The sequence below is a fragment of the Salmo trutta genome, chromosome 3 (genome assembly GCF_901001165.1).
Source record: "Salmo trutta chromosome 3, fSalTru1.1, whole genome shotgun sequence".
Classification (NCBI taxonomy): domain Eukaryota; kingdom Metazoa; phylum Chordata; class Actinopteri; order Salmoniformes; family Salmonidae; genus Salmo; species Salmo trutta.
In genome coordinates, this window is record NC_042959.1 from 74,210,192 (window position 1) to 74,232,251 (window position 22,060).

General features: G+C 47.3%; 1 protein-coding gene across 1 annotated transcript in view; it reads right to left on the reverse strand.

Annotated features, from left to right (window-relative positions):
* myh14 (myosin, heavy chain 14, non-muscle) overlaps positions 1-22,060 on the reverse strand; it is a gene marked incomplete in the record, with an annotated part of 75,437 nt that overhangs the window by 13,743 nt on the left and 39,634 nt on the right. The window contains 25 exon segments of the mRNA XM_029747884.1: positions 683-791; positions 1,014-1,222; positions 1,343-1,466; positions 3,534-3,622; positions 3,819-3,947; positions 4,123-4,284; positions 4,720-4,932; positions 5,038-5,136; positions 5,254-5,367; positions 5,458-5,706; positions 5,822-5,974; positions 10,144-10,455; positions 10,651-11,008; positions 11,183-11,354; positions 11,510-11,633; positions 14,616-14,753; positions 15,063-15,269; positions 17,390-17,521; positions 18,206-18,314; positions 19,135-19,295; positions 19,416-19,485; positions 19,631-19,752; positions 20,322-20,521; positions 21,258-21,326; positions 21,791-21,905. Coding sequence (XP_029603744.1) covers positions 683-791; positions 1,014-1,222; positions 1,343-1,466; positions 3,534-3,622; positions 3,819-3,947; positions 4,123-4,284; positions 4,720-4,932; positions 5,038-5,136; positions 5,254-5,367; positions 5,458-5,706; positions 5,822-5,974; positions 10,144-10,455; positions 10,651-11,008; positions 11,183-11,354; positions 11,510-11,633; positions 14,616-14,753; positions 15,063-15,269; positions 17,390-17,521; positions 18,206-18,314; positions 19,135-19,295; positions 19,416-19,485; positions 19,631-19,752; positions 20,322-20,521; positions 21,258-21,326; positions 21,791-21,905 — 3,939 coding nt within the window.

Consider the following 22,060-nt stretch of genomic DNA (forward strand, 5'->3'; position numbering starts at 1 on the left):
GGATTAGCAGGACCAACCACTCATTTTGGGATGAAAACACACCCTACTGTATCTCTCCATTTCTATGGTGAACTCATAGAGAAGCGGTTTTATACCTGTTCTCTGTACTGGTTCGTACCTGTTCTCTGTACTGGTCTGTACTGGTTCGTACCTGTTCTCTGTACTGGTCTGTACTGGTTCGTACCTGTTCTCTGTACTGGTCTGTACTGGTTCGTACCTGTTCTCTGTAATGGTCTGTACTGGTTCGTACCTGTTCTCTGTACTGGTCTGTGATGGTTCGTACCTGTTCTCTGTACTGGTCTGTACTGGTACGTACCTGTTCTCTGTACTGGTCTGTACCTGTTCTCTGTACTGGTCTGTACTGGTTCGTACCTGTTCTCTGTACTGGTCTGTACTGGGTCATACCTGTTCTCTGTACTGGTCTGTACTGGTTCGTACCTGTTCTCTGTACTGGTCTGTACTGGTTCGTACCTGTTCTCTGTACTGGTCTGTACTGGTTCGTACCTGTTCTCTGTACTGGTCTGTACTGGTTCGTACCTGTTCTCTGTACTGGTCTGTACCTGTTCTCTGTACTGGTCTGTGATGGTTTGTACCTGTTCTCTGTACTGGTCTGTACTGGTACGTACCTGTTCTCTGTACTGGTCTGTACCTGTTCTCTGTACTGGTCTGTACTGGTTCGTACCTGTTCTCTGTACTGGTCTGCGTGTCTCCTCTCGTCCTCTGCCTGCATCATCACCTCCTTCAGTTTTTTCTCTGTCTTCCTCACCAGCTTGTTGGCTATCGCTCGCTCTCTGGGGGAGGGGAGAAAGACTGAGTCATGTTTTATCCCCACACCCAGAACATTCAGCCAGAATAGTAGTGTAAGAAGTGAGATGTTAGAGGGAGGAGAGGGGAAGGAACGGGAAGAGAGGGATGGGAGAAGTAAAGAGAGGGGAGGGGGAGTGAGGAAAGGAACAAGGCGAGAGAAGAAGTGTGAGGGGAAATCCATCAGAGAATGTGTGTGTTCCCCTCACTGTCTCTCCTGCTCCAGCTGCTCCTCCATGCCGTCCATCTTGGCCTCCAGGGCGGCGACACTGAGCCTGTGTTTTCCCCTGACAGCTCCCTCCATCTCCCCCAGCTTCAGCTTCAGCTCCTTGTTATGCCTCTCCAGAGCCTCCCTGGCCCCCTCAGCCTTCTGGCCCAGGGTCCTCTCTCCCTGCAGCTGCACCGTCAGAGTCTCTACCTGGGGAGGGAGAGAGGAGACAGAGGGATAGAAAGGGAGATTAAAAGCAAGAAAAATGGACAAATGCAAATTGAGTCCAGGATACTGTGTGTGTGTCTGTATTTGTGTGAGATTGTGTACCTGAAGTGTAGTCTTCCTGTGTCTCTCGGCCACTAGTTCAGCATTGCTTTGCTCCTCCTCCAACTCCTCCTCCAGCTGAGTGACTCGCGCCTCCAACCTCCGCTTCTCATCACACAGAGCAGACCTGACAACACACACACCGTGAGTAATACACACGCATAATACACAGTAATACACACACCGTGAGTAATACACACGCATAACACACAGTAATACACACACCGTGAGTAATACACACGCATAACACACAGTAATACACACACCGTGAGTAATACACACGCATAACACACAGTAATACACACACCGTGAGTAATACACACGCATAACACACAGTAATACACACACCGTGAGTAATACACACGCATAACACACAGTAATACACACACCGTGAGTAATACACACGCATAACACACAGTAATACACACACCATGAGTAATACACACGCATAACACACAGTAATACACACACCGTGAGTAATACACACGCATAACACACAGTAATACACACACCGTGAGTAATACACACGCATAACACACAGTAATACACACACCGTGAGTAATACACACGCATAATACACAGTAATACACACACCGTGAGTAATACACACGCATAATACACAGTAATACACACACCGTGAGTAATACACACGCATAATACACAGTAACACACACACCGTGAGTAATACACACGCATAATACACAGTAACACACACACCGTGAGTAATACACACGCATAATACACAGTAACACACACACCGTGAGTAATACACACGCATAATACACAGTAACACACACACCGTGAGTAATACACACGCATAATACACAGTAACACACACACCGTGAGTAATACACACGCATAATACACAGTAACCACACACACCGTGAGTAATACACACGCATAATACACAGTAACACACACACCGTGAGTAATACACACGCATAATACACAGTAACACACACACCGTGAGTAATACACACGCATAATACACAGTAACACACACACCGTGAGTAATACCACGCATAATACACAGTAACACACACACCGTGAGTAATACACACGCATAATACACAGTAACACACACACCGTGAGTAATACACACGCATAATACACAGTAACACACACACCGTGAGTAATACACACGCATAATACACAGTAACACACACACCGTGAGTAATACACACGCATAATACACAGTAATACACACACCGTGAGTAATACACACGCATAATACACAGTAATACACACACCGTGAGTAATACACACGCATAATACACAGTAATACACACACCGTGAGTAATACACACGCATAATACACAGTAATACACACACCGTGAGTAATACACACGCATAATACACAGTATACACACACCGTGAGTAATACACACGCATAATACACAGTAATACACACACCGTGAGTAATACACACGCATAATACACAGTAATACACACACCGTGAGTAATACACACGCATAATACACAGTAATACACACACCGTGAGTAATACACACGCATAATACACAGTAATACACACACTGTGAGTAATACACACGCATAATACACAGTAATACACACACCGTGAGTAATACACACGCATAATACACAGTAACACACACCGTGAGTAATACACACGCATAATACACAGTAATACACACACCGTCAGTAATACACACGCATAATACACAGTAACACACACCGTGAGTAATACACACGCATAATACACAGTAATACACACACCGTGAGTAATACACACGCATAATACACAGTAATACACACACCCTGAGTAATACACGCGCATAAAACACAGTAACACACACCGTGAGTAATACACACGCATAATACACAGTAATACACACACCGTGAGTAATACACACGCATAATACACAGTAATACACACACCGTGAGTAATACACACGCATAATACACAGTAATACACACACCGTGAGTAATACACACGCATAATACACAGTAACACACACACCGTGAGTAATACACACGCATAACACACAGTAATAAACACACCGTGAGTAATACACATGCATAATACACAGTAATACACACACTGTGAGTAATACACAGTAATACACACACCGTGAGTAAGACACACACGCATACACGCATAATACACAGTAATACACACACACACACACGAGTACACGCACATACAGAAAGGAAAATAGAAAGAGATACTGACTTCCCGGTAGAGCTGTTGACGATCTCATCAGCCATCTCATCTCTCTCCTGCTGGGCCTGTCTCCTCATCTTCTCAGACACTGATAAATCCTACACAGAGAGACAGAGACAGAGAGAGAGAGAGAGAGAGAGAAAGAGAGAGACAGACAGAAGGAGAGAGACAGAGAAAGAGAGAGAGAGAGAGAGAGAGAGAGAGAGAGAGAGGGTGTTAGCATTCTAAAACACAAGAGTTTGTGTCTTCGCAAATCTCTCACACACACACACACACACACACCAGCACACACACCTCTGTAAGCTGCAGTAACTCCGCCTCCAAGGTCTGCAGGCGCTTCTCTGTGTCTTTTGATTGGACGACCACCTCGTCACGGGCCAGTTTGGACTCATCCAGCTCACGAAGCACCTCCTTCATCTGAACCTGAGAGAGAGCGAAAAGGAGGATTGATTAAATATGGTTTTCCACAAGGCTCTGTGCTGGGACCCTTACCGTTCTCATTATAGCTCTGGTTTATATATCAGTTAACTGCACAGCATCTAATCTCAGACCGAGCAAGCAGCATTAGAAAGAAAGAGAGAAGGGGGGTGTAGCTTACCTGCAGTCTCCGTAGCTGCCTAAGCCCCTCCTCCCTGCCGCGATTGGCTGTCTCCACCTGGGCCTCAGCCTCCTGTAGCTCCGCCTCCAGCTGCTTCTTGACGGACATGGCCTGAGAGCGTTGACTCCTCTCCTCCTCTAGCTGGGTCTCCAACTCCCTCACCTGGGGGGGAAGGAGAGAAAGAGAAGGGGAGAGGGGGATGGAAAGGAAGGGAACAGCAGAGAAAGAGAGAAGTTTAGCATCTCATCCAAATGAATAACCTACCATTCCAGTGTTTTTCTTGCTATACTTTACTTACTTTGCCACCATGGCATTTTTTTGCTTTTACCTCCCTTATCTCACATCATTTGCACACATTGTATATAGTCTTATTTTATTTTTTTTATTTTTTTTCTCTACTGTATTATTGACTGTATGTTGTTTACTCCATGTGTAACTCTGTGTTGTTGTATGTTGTCGAACTGCTTTGCTTTATCTTGGCCAGGTCGCAATTGTAAATGAGAACTTGTTCTCAACTTGCCTACCTGGTTAAATAAAGGTGAAATAAATAAATAAATAAAAAAAATTCACTCCTCTTCTTCTCTCTTCTCTCCATACCTGTTTGTTGAGAGACCTCCTCTTCTCCTCTCCTTTCTCCTCCTTGGTGCTGATCTCTCTCTCAAACTGGGCCCTGAGGGCTTGGAGGGTGACCTCGAGCCTCAGCCTGGAGTTCTCTGCCTCCCCCAGCTCCTCCTCCAGCTCCTGGGTCTGAGTGCGCAGGGACTCTGCCTCTGTCTCCAGGGCCCGCCGGGAACGCTCCAATTCATGCACCTGACACAGGAGGAGAGAAATGTGTGCTTGTTGTGAGATACATTTTCACTCTGTAATACACATACACACATTCTCACACACATTTGCACACACACACACACGTACATTCTTCCCCACGTCATCCTGCTGATTGACTAGTTGTTCCATGTCTATGCGGAGCTGCTTGTTAGATCTCTCCAGCTCGTCCCTCTGATCTTGGGCCTCCTGCAAGTGTGGATGGGAACAATGAAGTATCAACACTCACTATTATTTAGATGAACATGAAAACAACTTTTTATGCTGATAACTGGATAATAATCTGTGTAGTCACTCCAGCGGTACCTGCAGGGCTCGTGCCAGTGACAAGGAGCGTGTCTCCTTGTCTCTACTGTCTGCCTCGGCCCTGTCTCTCTCCTCAGCCAGCCGGGCACTCACCGCCTTCTCCTCTGACAGGCACTGAGGGGGCAAAGGGCAGGGGTTACATCACGGGACATTATGCCATTATGGTTACCTCTCACCTTTAACCTCTAACCCCTGAACTCTGACCTGGTCAAACTTCTTCTGCCTCTTCTCCAGGGTGGTGCAGTTCTGTCTCTCTCTCTGCAGGGCCAGGGTCATGTCCTCTATCTCCTCCCTCAGCCTCTCCCTCTGACGCTCCACGCGTTCTTTCTCCTCCTCCTTCTGTCGTTCTCTCTGGACGGCCTGGTCTAGGTCTCTCTGAAGTTTCCTGCGCGTCTCCTCTCCTGCCTCCACCGCCCCATTCACCTCCTCCGACTGCCTCCGCAACTCAGCCAGCTAGAGAGGGAGAGAGGGTGATGGTGAGGAGGAAGATAGACTTATTGTAGAAGACAACTGAACATGTTTTCTATTATAATCTAGAGGAAAGGTTTTTTTACACAATGATGATTACCTGCTGAGTGTGAGTCTGTATCTGCTTGGAGAGATCCTTAGCTCTCTCCTCTTCCTCCTCCACTCTCTCCATCAGTCCATTCCTCTCCTCCTCCAGAGCTCTCACCCTGGAGCCCAGAGCCAGCTTCTGACGAGTCTCATCCTGAAGTAGCTCCTGAGAGTGAAAGCAGGAAAGTGATCACGCTCTACGTAGCCGATGTGAGTAAGACCTTTAACCTCACTAGGGTAGGGGGCAGCATTCGGAATTTTGGATGAAAAGCGTGCCCAAAGTAAACTGCCTGCTACTCAGGCCCAGAAGCTAGGATATGCATATAATTGGTAGATTTGGATAGAAAACACTATAACACTCAGTTTCCAAAACTGTTAAAATAATGTCTGTGAGTATAACAGAACTGATATCCATCCAGGAAGTGCTATTATTTTGAAATGGCTGTTTTTCCATTGAAAGCCTATCCACCATACAAAGACTTATGACCCAGTTCACGATCCCTATGGCTTCCACTACATGTGGCCAGTCTTTAGGCATTGTTTCAGGTTTTTACTCTGAAAAATGAGGGAGAAACACCACTTTCAGTGAGAGGACAGTGGAAATTTCCAGACATGAGTCCTGCACGTGACCGGGAGCGCACCTTTCTTGTTTTTCCTTTTCTATTGACGAAGCTATTATATTTGTTTGACATGTTTCTACAAACTTTTTAGATTATTTGTCTGCGTGCTGTGACCGCGCTTTGTTCCAATGGATTATTGAAATTTTTGAAGATAAAAAGGGACTTTATTGAACAAAACGAACATTTATTGTGTAACATGGAGTCTTGAGAGTGCAACCATATGAAGATCATCAAAGGTAAGTGATAAATGTTATCACTATTTCTGACTTTTGTTACTCCTCTACTTGGCTGGTTACTGTTTGTAATGCGCTGTTCTCAGATAATCGCATGGTTTGCTTTCGGCGTAAAGCCTTTTTGAAATCTGACACAGCGGTTGGATTAACAAGAAGTTTATCTTTAAGCTGATGTATAACACTTGTATGTTTTATGAATTTTTATAATGAGTATTTCTGTTTTTGAATTTGGTGCTCTGCAATTTCACTGGATGTTGGCCAGGTGGGACAGTAGCGTCCCACACCCCCTAGTGAGGTTAAACAGGTCAACATTCACAAAGCTGCAGGGCCAGATGGATTACCAGGACGTGTACTCCGAGCATGCGCTGACCAACTGTCAAGTGTCTCCCTGACCACCATAGTCCCTGTGCCCAGGTGTCTCCTTGACCACCATAGTCCCTGTGCCCAGGTGTCTCCCTGACCACCATAGTTCCTGTGCCCAAGTGTCTCCCTGACCACCATAGTCCCTGTGCCCTGGTGTCTCCCTGACCACCATAGTCCCTGTGCCCAAGTGTCTCCCTGACCACCATAGTCCCTGTGCCCAAGTGTCTCCCTGACCACCATAGTCCCTGTTCCCAGGTGTCTCCCTGACCACCATAGTCCCTGTGCCCAAGTGTCTCCTTGACCACCATAGTCCCTGTGCCCAAGTGTCTCCCTGACCAGCATAGTCCCTGTGCCCAAATGTCTCCCTGACCACCATAGTCCCTGTGCCCAAGTGTCTCCCTGACCACCATAGTCCCTGTGCCCAAGTGTCTCCCTGACCACCAAAGTCCCTGTGCCCAAGTGTCTCCCTGACCACCATAGTCCCTGTGCACAAGTGTCTCCCTGACCACCAAAGTCCCTGTGCCCAAGTGTGTCCATGACCACCAAAGTCCCTGTGCCCAAGTGTCTACCTCACCACCATAGTCCCTGTGCCCAAGTTACTCCCTGACCATCATAGTCCCTGTGCCCAAGTTACTCCCTGACCACCATAGTCCCTGTGACCAAGAAGATCAAGGTAACCTGCCTAAATGACTACCGACCCGTAGCACTCACATCTGTAGCTATGAAGTGCTTTGAAAGGCTGGTCATGGCTCACATCAACACCATCATCCCAGAAACCCTAGACCCACTCCAATTTGCATACCGCCCCAACAGATCCACAGATGACGCAATCTCTATTGCACTCAACACTGCCCTTTCCCACCTGGACAAAAGGAACATCAATGCTGTTCATCGACTACAGCTCAGCATTCAACACCATAGTGCCCACAATGCTCATCACTAAGCTAAGGACCCTGGGATCAAACACCTACCTCCGCAACTGGATCCTGGACTTCCTGACAGGCTGCCCCCAGGTGGTAAGGGACCTGGCCGTGTGGTGCCAGGACAACAACCTCTCCCTCAACGTGATCAAGACAAAGTAGATGATTGTGGACTACAGGAAAAGGAGGGCCGAGCACGCCCCCATTCTCATCAACAGGGCTGTAGTGGAGCAGGTTGAGAGCTTCAAGTTCCTTGGTGTCCACATCACCAACAAACTAACATGGTCCAAGCACATCAAGACAGTCGTGAAGAGGGCATGACAAAACCTATTCCCCCTCAGGAGACTGAAAAGATTTGGAATGGGTCCTCAGATCCTCAAAAAGTTCTACAGCAGCACCATCGAGAGCATCCTGACTGGTTGCATCACCGCCTGGTATGGTAACTGCTAGGCCTCCAACCACAAGGCGCTACGGAGGGTAGTGCGTATGGCCCAGTACATCACTGGAGCCAAGCTTCCTGCCATCCAGGACCTCTAGGAAGGCCCTAAAAATTGCCAAAGACTCCAACAACCCTAGTCATAGACTGTTCTCTCTGCTACCGCAAGGCAAGCGATACCGGAGCGCCAAGTCTAGGTCCAAAAGGCTTCTTAACAGCTTCTACCCCGAAGCCATAAGACTGCTAAACAGCTAATCAAATGGCTACCTGGACTATTTGCATTGACCCCCCCTTTTTTACACTGCTGCTACTCTCTGTTTATAATCTATGCATCGTCACTTTACCACTACCTACATGTACATCTTTCCTCAATTACTTCAACTAACCTGTACCCCTGCACATTGACTCGGTACCGGTACCCCCTGTATATAGCCTGCACATTAACTCTGTACCAGTACCCCCTGTATATAGCCTCCACATTGACTCGGTACTGGTACCCCCTGTGTATAGCCTGCACATTAACTCAGTACCAGTATCCCCTGTATATAGCCTCCACATTGACTCGGTACTGGTACCCCCTGTATATAGCCTCCACATTGACTCGGTACCGGTACCCCCTGTATATAGCCTGCACATTAACTCGGTACCGGTACCCCCTGTATATAGCCTCCACATTGACTCGGTACCGGTACCCCCTGTATATAGCCTGCACATTGATTCGGTTCCGGTACCCCCTGTATATAGCCTCCACATTAACTCGGTACCGGTACCCCCTGTATATAGCCTCCACATTGACTCTGTACCGGTACCCCCTGTATATAGCCTCCACATTAACTCGGTACCGGTACCCCCTGTATATAGCCTCCACATTGATTCTGTACCGGTACCCACTGTATATAGCCTGCACATTGACTCGGTACCGGTACCCCCTGTATATAGCCTCCACATTGACTCTGTACCGGTACCCCCTGTATATAGCCTCCACATTGACTCTGTACCGGTACCCCCCTGTATATAGCCTCCACATTGACTCTGTACCGGTACCCCCTGTATATAGCCTCCACATTGACTCTGTACCGGTACCCCCTGTATATAGTCTCCACATTGAATCTGTACCGGTACCCCTGTATATAGCCTCCACATTGACTCTGTACCGGTATATACAGGGGGTAGTCTCCACATTGACTCTGTACCGGTACCCCCTGTATATAGCCTCCACATTGACTCTGTACCGGTACCCCCCTGTATATAGCCTCCACATTGACTCTGTACCGGTACCCCCCTGTATATAGCCTCCACATTGACTCTGTACCGGTACCCCCTGTATATAGCCTCCACATTGACTCTGTACCGGTACCCCCTGTATATAGCCTCCACATTGACTCGGTACCGGTACCCCCCTGTATATAGCCTCCACATTGACTCTGTACCGGTACCCCCCTGTATATAGCCTCCACATTGACTCTGTACCGGTACCCCTGTATATAGTCTCCACATTGACTCGGTACCGGTACCCCCTGTATATAGCCACATTATTGTTATTTTATTGTTGTTCTTTTATTTTTTACTTTAGTTTATTTACAAAATATTTTCTTAACTCTTATTTTTCTTAAAACTGTATTGTTGGTTAAGGGCTTGTAAGCATTCCACAGAAAGGTCTCCTGTTGTATTCGGCGCATACATTTGATTTGATATCAACATGGAAGTGGTTAAAAACAGAGGATGAAGGAGTTGGCAGTGCGTGTGTGTGTGTGTGTGTGTACCTGAGCGTCGTGGAGCTGGCTCTCCAGGCTGCTGACCTCCTTGTTGAGACGGAGGGATTTGGAGTCAGAGGAGGAGAGAGAACTAGAGAGGGTCTCCATCTCAGACTGCAGCTTGTGCAGTCGCTCCTCTCTCTCCTCCCTCTCTCTGTCGGCCTGTGCGAGGCGTGCGGTCAGCTCCTGGAGTTGGCCCTCGGCCCTCTTGCGGCCCCTCTCACTCTCCATGCGGCCCCCCTGCAGGGACTTCAGCTCTGAGGCCAAGCTCACCCTCTCGTCCTCTAATAGAGTCTTGGCCTTCTCTAGGGCCTGACGGGCCTGGGGAGACGATACAACATCAGGAAGTACTACATACATACCATACGCATAGAAACACTACATTACAGACATCTCAGTGACCAGTCTACAGAGAGAGAATAGCATGCAGGAGTCACTACCGACATTGTACTGAGGGAATAACACACTAAATATGCACAGAGTCACTACATAGGCTACATTCTGTGTGTGACTCACCCGCTTGCTGTTGTCCAGTTGTTCCTGCAGGTTGTCTATGGCAGAGCAGTGCTTGACTCTGAGCTCTGAGAGCTGGGCCTCGTGACGTCTCGTCTCCCCCTCAACACACCTCTGGAGCTCCCCCAACTCTGCCTCTCTACGAGACCTGAGTTCCTGCTGGGCCGCCGTGGTGTCCAGTGTGTCTTCCAGCTCTGTCCTCAAGGCCTCCAGCTCCTCCCCCAGGTCTCTCCTCTGTTTCTCTGCCCTCTCTCTCATCCCTCGTTCATTCTCCACTTCCTCCTTCAGCTCTGACACCTGAGACATGGCCTCTCTCAGAGCCCTCTGAGCCTCAGTCCTTCGTGCACCCTCCTCCTCCAACCTGGGAGTAAAAGAGAGAGAAGTCAAATATGGTGTTCCGCAAGGCACTGTGCTGGAACCGTTTGGATTACCATTATCGAGAGAGAAAGCAGTTTTGTAACACTATGCAAATGAGGGGGTTGATATTTCCACTCTTCTCAAGGTGTGTGAATATACAGTATAGATCTCCTCTCACCTCCCCTGTAGGGTTGTGATATCCTTCTCTCTCTGAGCCAGGGTGCCCCTGAGTTCAGCGGACAGTAGTCCCAGGTCAGAGAGCTGCTCCTGGGCTTCCACAGCCTCTCCCTCCATCCTCCTCCTCCACTTCTCCTGCTCCAGACGACCCTGCTCCTCACGCTTCAACCGATCTATAGGAGGGAGGGGGAAGAAGAGAAAGAAAAGAGAAAATAATTCATACTAGGACAAGTTTCTGAAACAGTGTGAGTGTGCAGCAAGTTCATCAAATGTATGTCATAACGTTAAGTATGCATAACAAGTGCCATCAGTTAGGAACAAGCTTTACCTTCCAGGTCAGCAATGACTGCTTCCTGTTTGTTTTTCAGTTTGTTGAGACTCTTGGTCTTCTCCTCTTCCTCAGTCAGCGAGTCTGTCACCTCATTCAACCTCTCCTCCAGCTGCTTCTTCTCCTGAGAGACAGAGACAACATGGATAAATGAAGTTCAAGCTGAGTGAACCTGGGTTAGTCCGCTTCTATAAAGCCCTTCAGTCCTGTCCAGCTGAGTGAACCCTGGGTAGGTCAGCATCTATAAAGCCCTTCAGTCCTGTCCAGCTGAGTGAACCCTGGGTTAGTCAGCTTCTATAAAGCCCTTCAGTCCTGTCCAGCTGAGTGAACCCTGGGTAGGTCAGCATCTATAAAGCCCTTCAGTCCTGTCCAGCTGAGTGAACCCTGGGTTAATAAGCTTCTATAAAGCCATTCAGTCCTGTCCAGCTGAGTGAATCCTATGTTAGTCAGCTTCTATAAAGCCCTTCAGTCCTGTCCAGCTGAGTGAACCCTGGGTAGGTCAGCTTCTATAAAGCCCTTCAGTCCTGTCTAGCTGAGTGAATCCTGGGTTAGTCAGCTTCTATAAAGCCCTTCAGTCCTGTCCATCAGAGTGAACCCTGGGTAGGTCAGCTTCTATAAAGCCCTTCAGTCCTGTCCAGCTGAGTGAACCCTGGGTTAGTCAGCTTCTATAAAGCCCTTCAGTCCTGTCCAGCTGAGTGATTCATGGGTAGGTCAGCTTCTATAAAGCCCTTCAGTCCTGTCTAGCTGAGTGAACCCTGGGTTAGTACGCTTCTATAAAGCCCTTCAGTCCTGTCCAGCTGAGTGAACCCTGGGTTAGTCAGCTTCTATAAAGCCCTTCAGTCCTGTCCAGCTGAGTGAACCCTGGGTAGGTCAGCTTCTATAAAGCCCTTCAGCCCTGTCCAGCTGAGTGAACCCTGGGTAGGTCAGCTTCTATAAAGCCCTTCAGTCCTGTCTAGCTGAGTGAACCCTGGGTTAGTACGCTTCTATAAAGCCCTTCAGTCCTGTCCAGCTGAGTGAACCCTGGGTTAGTCAGCTTCTATAAAGCCCTTCAGTCCTGTCCAGCTGAGTGAACCCTGGGTAGGTCAGCTTCTATAAAGCCCTTCAGCCCTGTCCAGCTGAGTGAACCCTGGGTAGGTCAGCTTCTATAAAGCCATTCAGTCCTGTCCAGCTGAGTGAACCCTGGGTAGGTCAGCTTCTATAAAGCCCTTCAGTCCTGTCTAGCTGAGTGAACCCTGGGTAGGTCAGCTTCTATAAAGCCCTTCAGTCCTGTCCAGCTGAGTGAATCCTGGGTTAGTAAGCTTCTATAAAGCCATTCAGTCCTGTCTAGCTGAGTGAACCCTGGGTTAGTACGCTTCTATAAAGCCCTTCAGTCCTGTCCAGCTGAGTGAATCCTGGGTAGGTCAGCTTCTATAAAGCCCTTCAGTCCTGTCCAGCTGAGTGAACCATGGGTAGGTCAGCTTCTATAAAGCCCTTCAGTCCTGTCCAGCTGAGTGAACCCTGGGTAGGTCAGCTTCTATAAAGCCCTTCAGTCCTGTCCAGCTGAGTGAACCCTGGGTAGGTCAGCTTCTATAAAGCCCTTCAGTCCTGTCTAGCTGAGTGAACCCTGGGTAGGTCAGCTTCTATAAAGCCCTTCAGTCCTGTCCAGCTGAGTGAATCCTGGGTTAGTAAGCTTCTATAAAGCCATTCAGTCCTGTCTAGCTGAGTGAACCCTGGGTTAGTACGCTTCTATAAAGCCCTTCAGTCCTGTCCAGCTGAGTGAACCCTGGGTAGGTCAGCTTCTATAAAGCCCTTCAGTCCTGTCCAGCTGAGTGAACCATGGGTAGGTCAGCTTCTATAAAGCCCTTCAGTCCTGTCCAGCTGAGTGAACCCTGGGTAGGTCAGCTTCTATAAAGCCCTTCAGTCCTGTCCAGCTGAGTGAACCCTGGGTAGGTCAGCTTCTATAAAGCCCTTCAGTCCTGTCCAGCTGAGTGAACCCTGGGTAGGTCAGCTTCTATAAAGCCCTTCAGTCCTGTCCAGCTGAGTGAATCCTGGGTTAGTAAGCTTCTATAAAGCCATTCAGTCCTGTCTAGCTGAGTGAACCCTGGGTTAGTACGCTTCTATAAAGCCCTTCAGTCCTGTCCAGCTGAGTGAACCCTGGGTAGGTCAGCTTCTATAAAGCCCTTCAGTCCTGTCCAGCTGAGTGAACCATGGGTAGGTCAGCTTCTATAAAGCCCTTCAGTCCTGTCCAGCTGAGTGAACCTGGGTTAGTCAGCTTCTATAAAGCCCTTCAGTCCTGTCCAGCTGAGTGAACCCTGGGTAGGTCAGCTTCTATAAAGCCCTTCAGTCCTGTCCAGCTGAGTGAACCCTGGGTAGGTCAGCTTCTATAAAGCCCTTCAGTCCTGTCTAGCTTAGTGAATCCTGGGTAGGTCAGCATCTATAAAGCCCTTCAGTCCTGTCTAGCTGAGTGAATCCTGGGTAGGTCAGCTTCTATAAAGCCCTTCAGTCCTGTCTAGCTGAGTGAACCCTGGGTAGATCAGCTTCTATAAAGCCCTTCAGTCCTGTCCAGCTGAGTGAACCCTGGGTAGGTCAGCTTCTATAAAGCCCTTCATTCCTGTCTAGCTGAGTGAACCCTGGGTAGGTCAGCTTCTATAAAGCCCTTCAGTCCTGTCCAGCTGAGTGAATCCTGGGTTAGTAAGCTTCTATAAAGCCATTCAGTCCTGTCTAGCTGAGTGAACCCTGGGTTAGTACGCTTCTATAAAGCCCTTCAGTCCTGTCCAGCTGAGTGAACCCTGGGTAGGTCAGCTTCTATAAAGCCCTTCAGTCCTGTCCAGCTGAGTGAACCCTGGGTTAGTCAGCTTCTATAAAGCCCTTCAGTCCTGTCCAGCTGAGTGAACCCTGGGTAGGTCAGCTTCTATAAAGCCCTTCAGTCCTGTCTAGCTGAGTGAATCCTGGGTAGGTCAGCATCTATAAAGCCCTTCAGTCCTGTCTAGCTGAGTGAATCCTGGGTAGGTCAGCTTCTATAAAGCCATTCAGTCCTGTCCAGCTGAGTGAACCCTGGGTAGGTCAGTAAGTGTTACAGTTAAATGCGGTCCAGGGTTTATACTGTAGCCAGTGTAACTATGGTTACCTTGCTGAGGCGGTCTCTCTGTTCTCCAGTGCTCAGCATCTCTGTCTCCAGACTCTTCACCTTGGTCTCCAGGGTAACCTTCTCCAACTGGAGGCGCTGTCTGGCCGACTCCTCCTCCTCCAACTGCTCCTCCAGATCCTGAGGAGGAGAGAGGGAGAGGGGAGGGGAGGAGGGAGATGGGAGGAGAGGAGAGGAGGGGAGAGGGGAGGAGGAAGATGGGAGGAGAGGAGGAGAGAGGGAGAGGGGAGGAGAGGAGGGAGAGGGAAGGAGAGGTAGAGATGAAGAGAGAGGGGGGTGACAGAACATTAGAGAGACTGAGAGATACAGTTATTCAGCAGAGCCTCTCATCTAAAGTTCCAAAACAATGCTGCTCTCTTCCTCATTATCATGTGCTTCATGTCCCCTTCTCTGTCTTCCACTCTCCCACAACCCCCCACTGTCCTGTACCGTCACGTGCTGCTGCATCTTCTTCTTCTCATTGGTCATCTGAACGCCCCTCTCCTCCTCCTCCTCCAATCGTCCCTCCAGCTCCCCCAGGATTTCCTCCAACTCCTGCTTCCTGCTGACCAGTCTGGCCCTCATCTCCTCCGCCTCAGCAAACAGCTCCGCCTCCGCCTGCAACTGGTCTGTCAGCACCGCCTTCTCCTCCATCAGCTAGGAACCAGGGATGAGAGGGGGAGTAAGGTAAGTGTTCTGGTCTCTCTACCTGCTGGTGCTTTATTATCAGATTTGTTGTACACAGAGAGAGAGAGAGAGAGAGAGGTAGAACGTGAGAGGTAAAGAGAGATAGATAGACAGATAAACCTCCAGATAGATGGATAGAGAAACCTCCAGATAGATAGCGAAACCTCCAGATAGATAGATAGATAAACCTCCAGATAGATAAATAGATAAACCTCCAGATAGATAGATAGATAAACCTCCAGATAGATAGATAAACCTCCAGATAGATAGATAAACCTCCAGATAGATAGAGAAACCTCCAGATAGATAGACAGAGAAACCTCCAGATATATAGATATAGCTCCAGATAGATAGATATAGCTCCAGATAGATAGATATAGCTCCAGACAGATAGATAGAGAAACCTCCAGATAGATAGATAAACCTCCAGATAGATAGAGAAACCTCCAGATAGATAGAGAAACCTCCAGATAGATAGACAGAGAAACCTCCAGATATATAGATATAGCTCCAGATAGATAGATATAGCTCCAGATAGATAGATATAGCTCCAGACAGATAGATAGAGAAACCTCCAGATAGATAGATAAACCTCCAGATAGATAGAGAAACCTCCAGATAGATAGAGAAACCTCCAGATAGATAGACAGAGAAACCTCCAGATATATAGAGAAACTCCAGATAGATAGAGAAACCTCCAGATAGATAGAGAAACCTCCAGATAGATAGACAGAGAAATCTCCAGATAGATAGACAGAGAAATCTCCAGATAGATAGACAGAGAAATCTCCAGATAGATAGACAGAGAAATCTCCAGATAGATAGATATAGCTCCAGATAGATAGACAGAGAAACCTCCAGATAGATAGATAGAGAAACCTCCAGATAGATAGAGAAACCTCCAGATAGATAGACAGAGAAACCTCCAGATAGATAGATAGAGAAACCTCCAGATAGATAGAGAAACCTCCAGATAGATGGATAGAGAAACCTCCAGATAGATAGATATAGCTCCAGATAGATAGACAGAGAAACCTCCAGATAGATAGATATAGCTCCAGATAGATAGAGAAACCTCCAGATATAGATAAACCTCCAGATAGATAGAGAAACCTCCAGATAGATAGACAGAGAAACCTCCAGATAGATAGAGAAACTCCAGATAGATAGAGAAACCTCCAGATAGATAGACAGAGAAACCTCCAGATAGATAGATATAGCTCCAGATAGATAGATAGAGAAACCTCCAGATAGATAGATAGAGAAACCTCCAGATAGATAGATATAGCTCCAGATAGATAGACAGAGAAACCTCCAGATAGATAGATATAGCTCCAGATAGATAGACAGAGAAACCTCCAGATAGATAGACAGAGAAACCTCCAGATAGATAGATAGAGAAACCTCCAGATAGATAGAGAAACCTCCAGATAGATGGATAGAGAAACCTCCAGATAGATAGATATAGCTCCAGATAGATAGACAGAGAAACCTCCAGAGGGATAGATATAGCTCCAGATAGATAGATATAGCTCCAGATAGATAGATAGACCTCCAGATAGATAGATAAACCTCCAGATAGATAGAGAAACCTCCAGATAGATGGATAGAGAAACCTCCAGATAGATAGATATAGCTCCAGATAGATAGACAGAGAAACCTCCAGAGGGATAGATATAGCTCCAGATAGATAGATATAGCTCCAGATAGATAGATATAGCTCCAGATAGATAGATAGAGAAACCTCCAGATAGATAGAGAAACCTCCAGATAGATAGAGAAACCTCCAGATAGATAGACAGAGAAACCTCCAGATAGATAGACAGAGAAACCTCCAGATAGATAGAGAAACCTCCAGATAGATAGATATAGCTCCAGATAGATAGATAGAGAAACCTCCAGATAGATAGATAGAGAAACCTCCAGATAGATAGATATAGCTCCAGATAGATAGACAGAGAAACCTCCAGATAGATAGATAGAGAAACCTCCAGATAGATAGAGAAACCTCCAGATAGATAGATATAGCTCCAGATAGATAGACAGAGAAACCTCCAGATAGATAGATGGAGAAAGGAAAGGTGTGTTACCTGTATGTGTTTCTTGTCCAGATCAGTGTAGTCCTGTTCCACTCTGGTCAGGTTGTCTTTGGCATTCTTAAGCTCCGCCTCCCTCACCTGGATCTCCTCGTCCTGACGAGTCACCTGCAGCAGAGGCTTCACCTGGGGGGCACGGGTCAGAGGTCACGGGTTAGGTCACATACCTGTGCTAGAGTGTGTATGTGTTTGTTTGTGTGTGTGTGTGTGTGTGTGTGGGGGGGGGTATGTGTGGGGGTATGTGTGGGTATGTATGTATGTATGTATGTATGTGTGTGTGTATGTGTGTGTGGGGGTATGTGTGGGTATGTATGTATGTATGTATGTATGTATGTATGTATGTATGTATGTATGTATGTGTGTGTGTGTGTGTGTGTGTGTATGTATGTATGTATGTATGTGTGTGGGTATGTATGTATGTGTGTGGGTATGTATGTATGTATGTGGGGGTATGTGTGTATGTATGTGGGGGTATGTGTGTGTGTGTGTGTGTGTGTGTGTGTGTGTGTGTGTGTGTGTGTGATGTATGTGTGTGTGTGTGTGTGTATGTGTGTGGGGGTATGTATGTATGTGGGGGTATGTATGTATGTATGTATGTATGTATGTATGTATGTATGTATGTATGTATGTATGTATGTATGTATGTGGGGGTATGTATGTATGTATGTGGGGGTATGTATGTGGGGGTATGTATGTATGTATGTATGTATGTATGTATGTATGTATGTATGTATGTATGTATGTATGTATGTATGTATGTATGTGTGTATGTGTGTATGTATGTGTGTGTGTACGTGTGTACGTGTGTACCTTGGTGAACAGCCTCCACCACTGCCAGTTCCTGAGTTTGAGGTAGGCAGCACAGTTCCTCTGCATCACTCTCATAGCACTCAGCTGCTGCTGCTTCTTCAGGAAGGCCCTACAGAGAGAGACAGAGAGTCAACACAGTCCGAGACAGAGAGAGACAGAGAGAGTCAACACAGAGAGAGAAAACACAGAGATACAGAGAGAGACAGAGAGAGTCAACACAGAGAGAGACAGAGAGAGTCAACACAGAGAGAGACAGTGAGAGTCAACACAGAGAGAGAAAACACAGAGAGAGACAGAGAGAGTCAACACAGAGAGAGAAAACACAGAGAGAGACAGAGAGAGAGACAGAGAGAGTGAACACAGAGAGAGACAGAGAGTCAACACAGAGAGAGAAAACACAGAGAGAGACAGAGAGAGTCAACACAGAGAGAGAAAACACAGAGAGAGACAGAGAGAGAGACAGAGAGAGTGAACACAGAGAGAGACAGAGAGAGTCAACACAGAGAGAGAAAACACAGAGAGAGACAGAGAGAGTCAACACAGAGAGAGACAGAGAGAGAGAGAGAGACAGAGAGACAGAGAGAGTCAACACAGAGAGAGACAGAGAGAGTCAACACAGAGACAGAGAGAGTCAACACAGAGAGAGAAAACACAGAGAGAGACAGAGAGAGTCAACACAGAGAGAGAAAACACAGAGAGAGACAGAGAGAGAGACAGAGAGAGTGAACACAGAGAGAGACAGAGAGAGTCAACACAGAGAGAGAAAACACAGAGAGAGACAGAGAGAGTCAACACAGAGAGAGAAAACACAGAGAGAGACAGAGAGAGAGACAGAGAGAGTGAACACAGAGAGAGACAGAGAGAGTCAACACAGAGAGAGAAAACACAGAGAGATAGACAGAGCGACAAAGACACACACTAAAACACACCTGCGTGCGAGGAATCCTCGGGCAGCGCTCTGGAAGCGTATGATGGTGTCAGTGATCTTCAGGTCTCTCTCCTCCTCCAGGTGACCTAAGACTCCAGCCCTGAAGAACACTTTGCTCTGCCCAACTCTGAACAGGTTACGGTCCAGCTCCAACGCACTGATCTGGAGACAGAGAGAGGATGGATTCAAAGTGGAAATCACGTCCATATATGCATGTGCTTCAACACATAGGGCCCTATTTTGGTAAATGACAATACAGCTAAGCTGTTCAATGGGACTTACCATGAGTTCACAAGCCTGCTTCCCGTCCATGAAGGTACGAGGGATAGCATTAGGAGTCAGGATCTCATACCTACAGGAAGAGACAGAGAGACTGGGACTGTGTTCTCTACATGACAAGTGAATGTGTGTTTCTGTAGCCAGATCATTGTGGATGTTAAGTGTTTCCTCTTGCCACACACACACACACACACACACACACCCCTGCCCCATGTTACCTCTGTCTGAACTCCTGGAAGGGGATGCGGTTGGGGAAGCCCTGTCTGCAGATACGGATCCCCTCTAAGACTCCATTACACCTCAGCTGGTCCAGAACTAGATGGGGAGTCAGCTTACCAGACTGACAGAGAGAGAGAAAAGACACAGACAGACAGACAGACAGACAGACAGGCAGACAGGCAGACAGGCAGACAGGCAGAGAGACAGGCAGAGAGACAGGCAGAGAGACAGGCAGAGAGACAGGCAGAGTAGGGTTATGACCTGTGGTTGAATATATAGTGTGTCTGTTTGAGAGATAGAGGGTTGGATATATAGTGTGTCTGTTTGAGAGATAGAGGCTTGAATATATAGTGTGTCTGTTTGAGAGATAGAGGGTTGGATATATAGTGTGTCTGTTTGAGAGATAGAGGGTTGGATATATAGTGTGTCTGTTTGAGAGATAGAGGGTTGGATATATAGTGTGTCTGTTTGAGAGATAGAGGCTTGAATATATAGTGTGTCTGTTTGAGAGATAGAGGGTTGGATATATAGTGTGTCTGTTTGAGAGATAGAGGGTTGGATATATAGTGTGTCTGTTTGAGAGATAGAGGGTTGGATATATAGTGTGTCTGTTTGAGAGATAGAGGGAAATCAATCAATAGCCTGGCTGTGTGAGCATCCTAACCCTCCCCTCTCCTCTTCCTCTCTCACCTTCTTCTCGTGGTTGGGGATGATACAGCGGAGGAAGTTAGGGTTGGTGTTGCGTAGTGTTGCCATCAGCTTGGTGAGGGACTCCTTGTAGAGCTGTCCCACGGTCCTGAACATCCCCTTCTTAGTCTTCAGCCCTGCCCCGAAGTTGACCGGCCCACTGTTGGTGTCGTTGGACACCTGGTCCAGCCCGGGCCTCTCCACTACACACAGAGGACGTCACAGTTAGAACAGCTCTGATTGGTGGGTTGGTGGTGGAGGGACCAGAGCTACAGACATGAGTTTGGCCAACTAGGTTTGAGATTTGGAATGGGCACCATGTTGGTGGGAGAGGTTTCAGTTAACACTGTAGTATGAATCCAAATGAGAATGTTAGTGTTATGGGGGGCTTGGCGCCAACATGGAAGACAGTTATCAAACCCTGTATATCTGTGGATCTGCTTGAGGCCAAATGTTGCAGGAGGTTTCTCTGTGTTCAATGTTTCTTGACCATACTTGTTTTGTAAAAACACGTGTAGCAAAACTGTTCGCAACTGTTTAAGTATTCTGAACGTAGCCCTGGTGAGGATGTGAAAGCAGTGACTTGTGGTTTATGTAGCTTCTATAGAAATGAAGTCAATTCCTTCAGAATGTTGCAAAAGATTTCAAAAAGCAACGCATGAACACCAGACCATCACAGCACTGTCACTAAAAGCAAATCAACAACATCAACAACAACTAAGTACAAATGTAAAGTGAGATAATAGAACAGAGATGAGTAAGACATGTATACTCAAAACAGAGTAGAAACGTATTCAGAGGATAACAGTAACAACATGGCACTGAACATGACACTACAAACTACACCACCAACACACAGCACACAACAAACCAGGGGCCTACCAGGCACTAGGCAGGGGGGGGGGGGGGGGGAGGAAACAGACGTAGGAAGAAACCTACTGTCAGAGCCATTGGTCTGCAGTGTGGCATAGGAGTCAAAGAAATATACTCGAGGAAGAGTCTGAATATCTGAGGTAGGAGAGGAGGAAGACAAAGTGGAATTAAAAGAGGAGGGAGAGAGGGAGAAGAAGGTGGACAGAGAGGAAAGAAAGAGTGACAAGGGAAAGAAAAACAGGAAAGTGGAGAAGGGAGGAGGGAGTGAGAGAATAGTTTGAGTTGAAGATAAACAGAGAAGGGAACGAGAGGGGAGAGAAATAGGTGGATGAAAAGACAGTGAGAGGAGGGCAGAAAGAGAGCAAATAGAAGAGAAGAGTAGTAGAGAGAAAAATAAAGCTGTTAGTTCATTTTGGGGAAGCATTATTATGCTGTAAATCAGACAGATATGGGGGAATCCTCATAGAGAAGAAAGGTGGATGTCCCCTGTCTATTAGAAACAGTTAGGTCAGTGCCATTTCTGACTAACACTTTGATAAAGGGACCAAGTATGAAGTATTTGTTGACTCTGTGTGTGTGTGTGTGTGTGTGCGTCGTACCCTCTCTCCAGAGCTCAGAGATGAAGTGATCAGAGGACTGGTGGAGGAGAGATGCTATGTTGTCATTCAGAGGATCCATGTTCTTCACCAGCCAATCATCTGCCTTATAGTCCACCTGACAGATAAAGAGAGAGGGAGAGAGAGAGAGAGAGGGAGACAGAGAGGGAGAGAGAGAGAGAGAGAGAGAGAGAGAGAGAGAGGGGGGAGAGAGGGGGAGAGAGGGAGGGAGAGAGGGAGAGAGAGGGAGAGATAGGGAGAGATAGGGAGAGA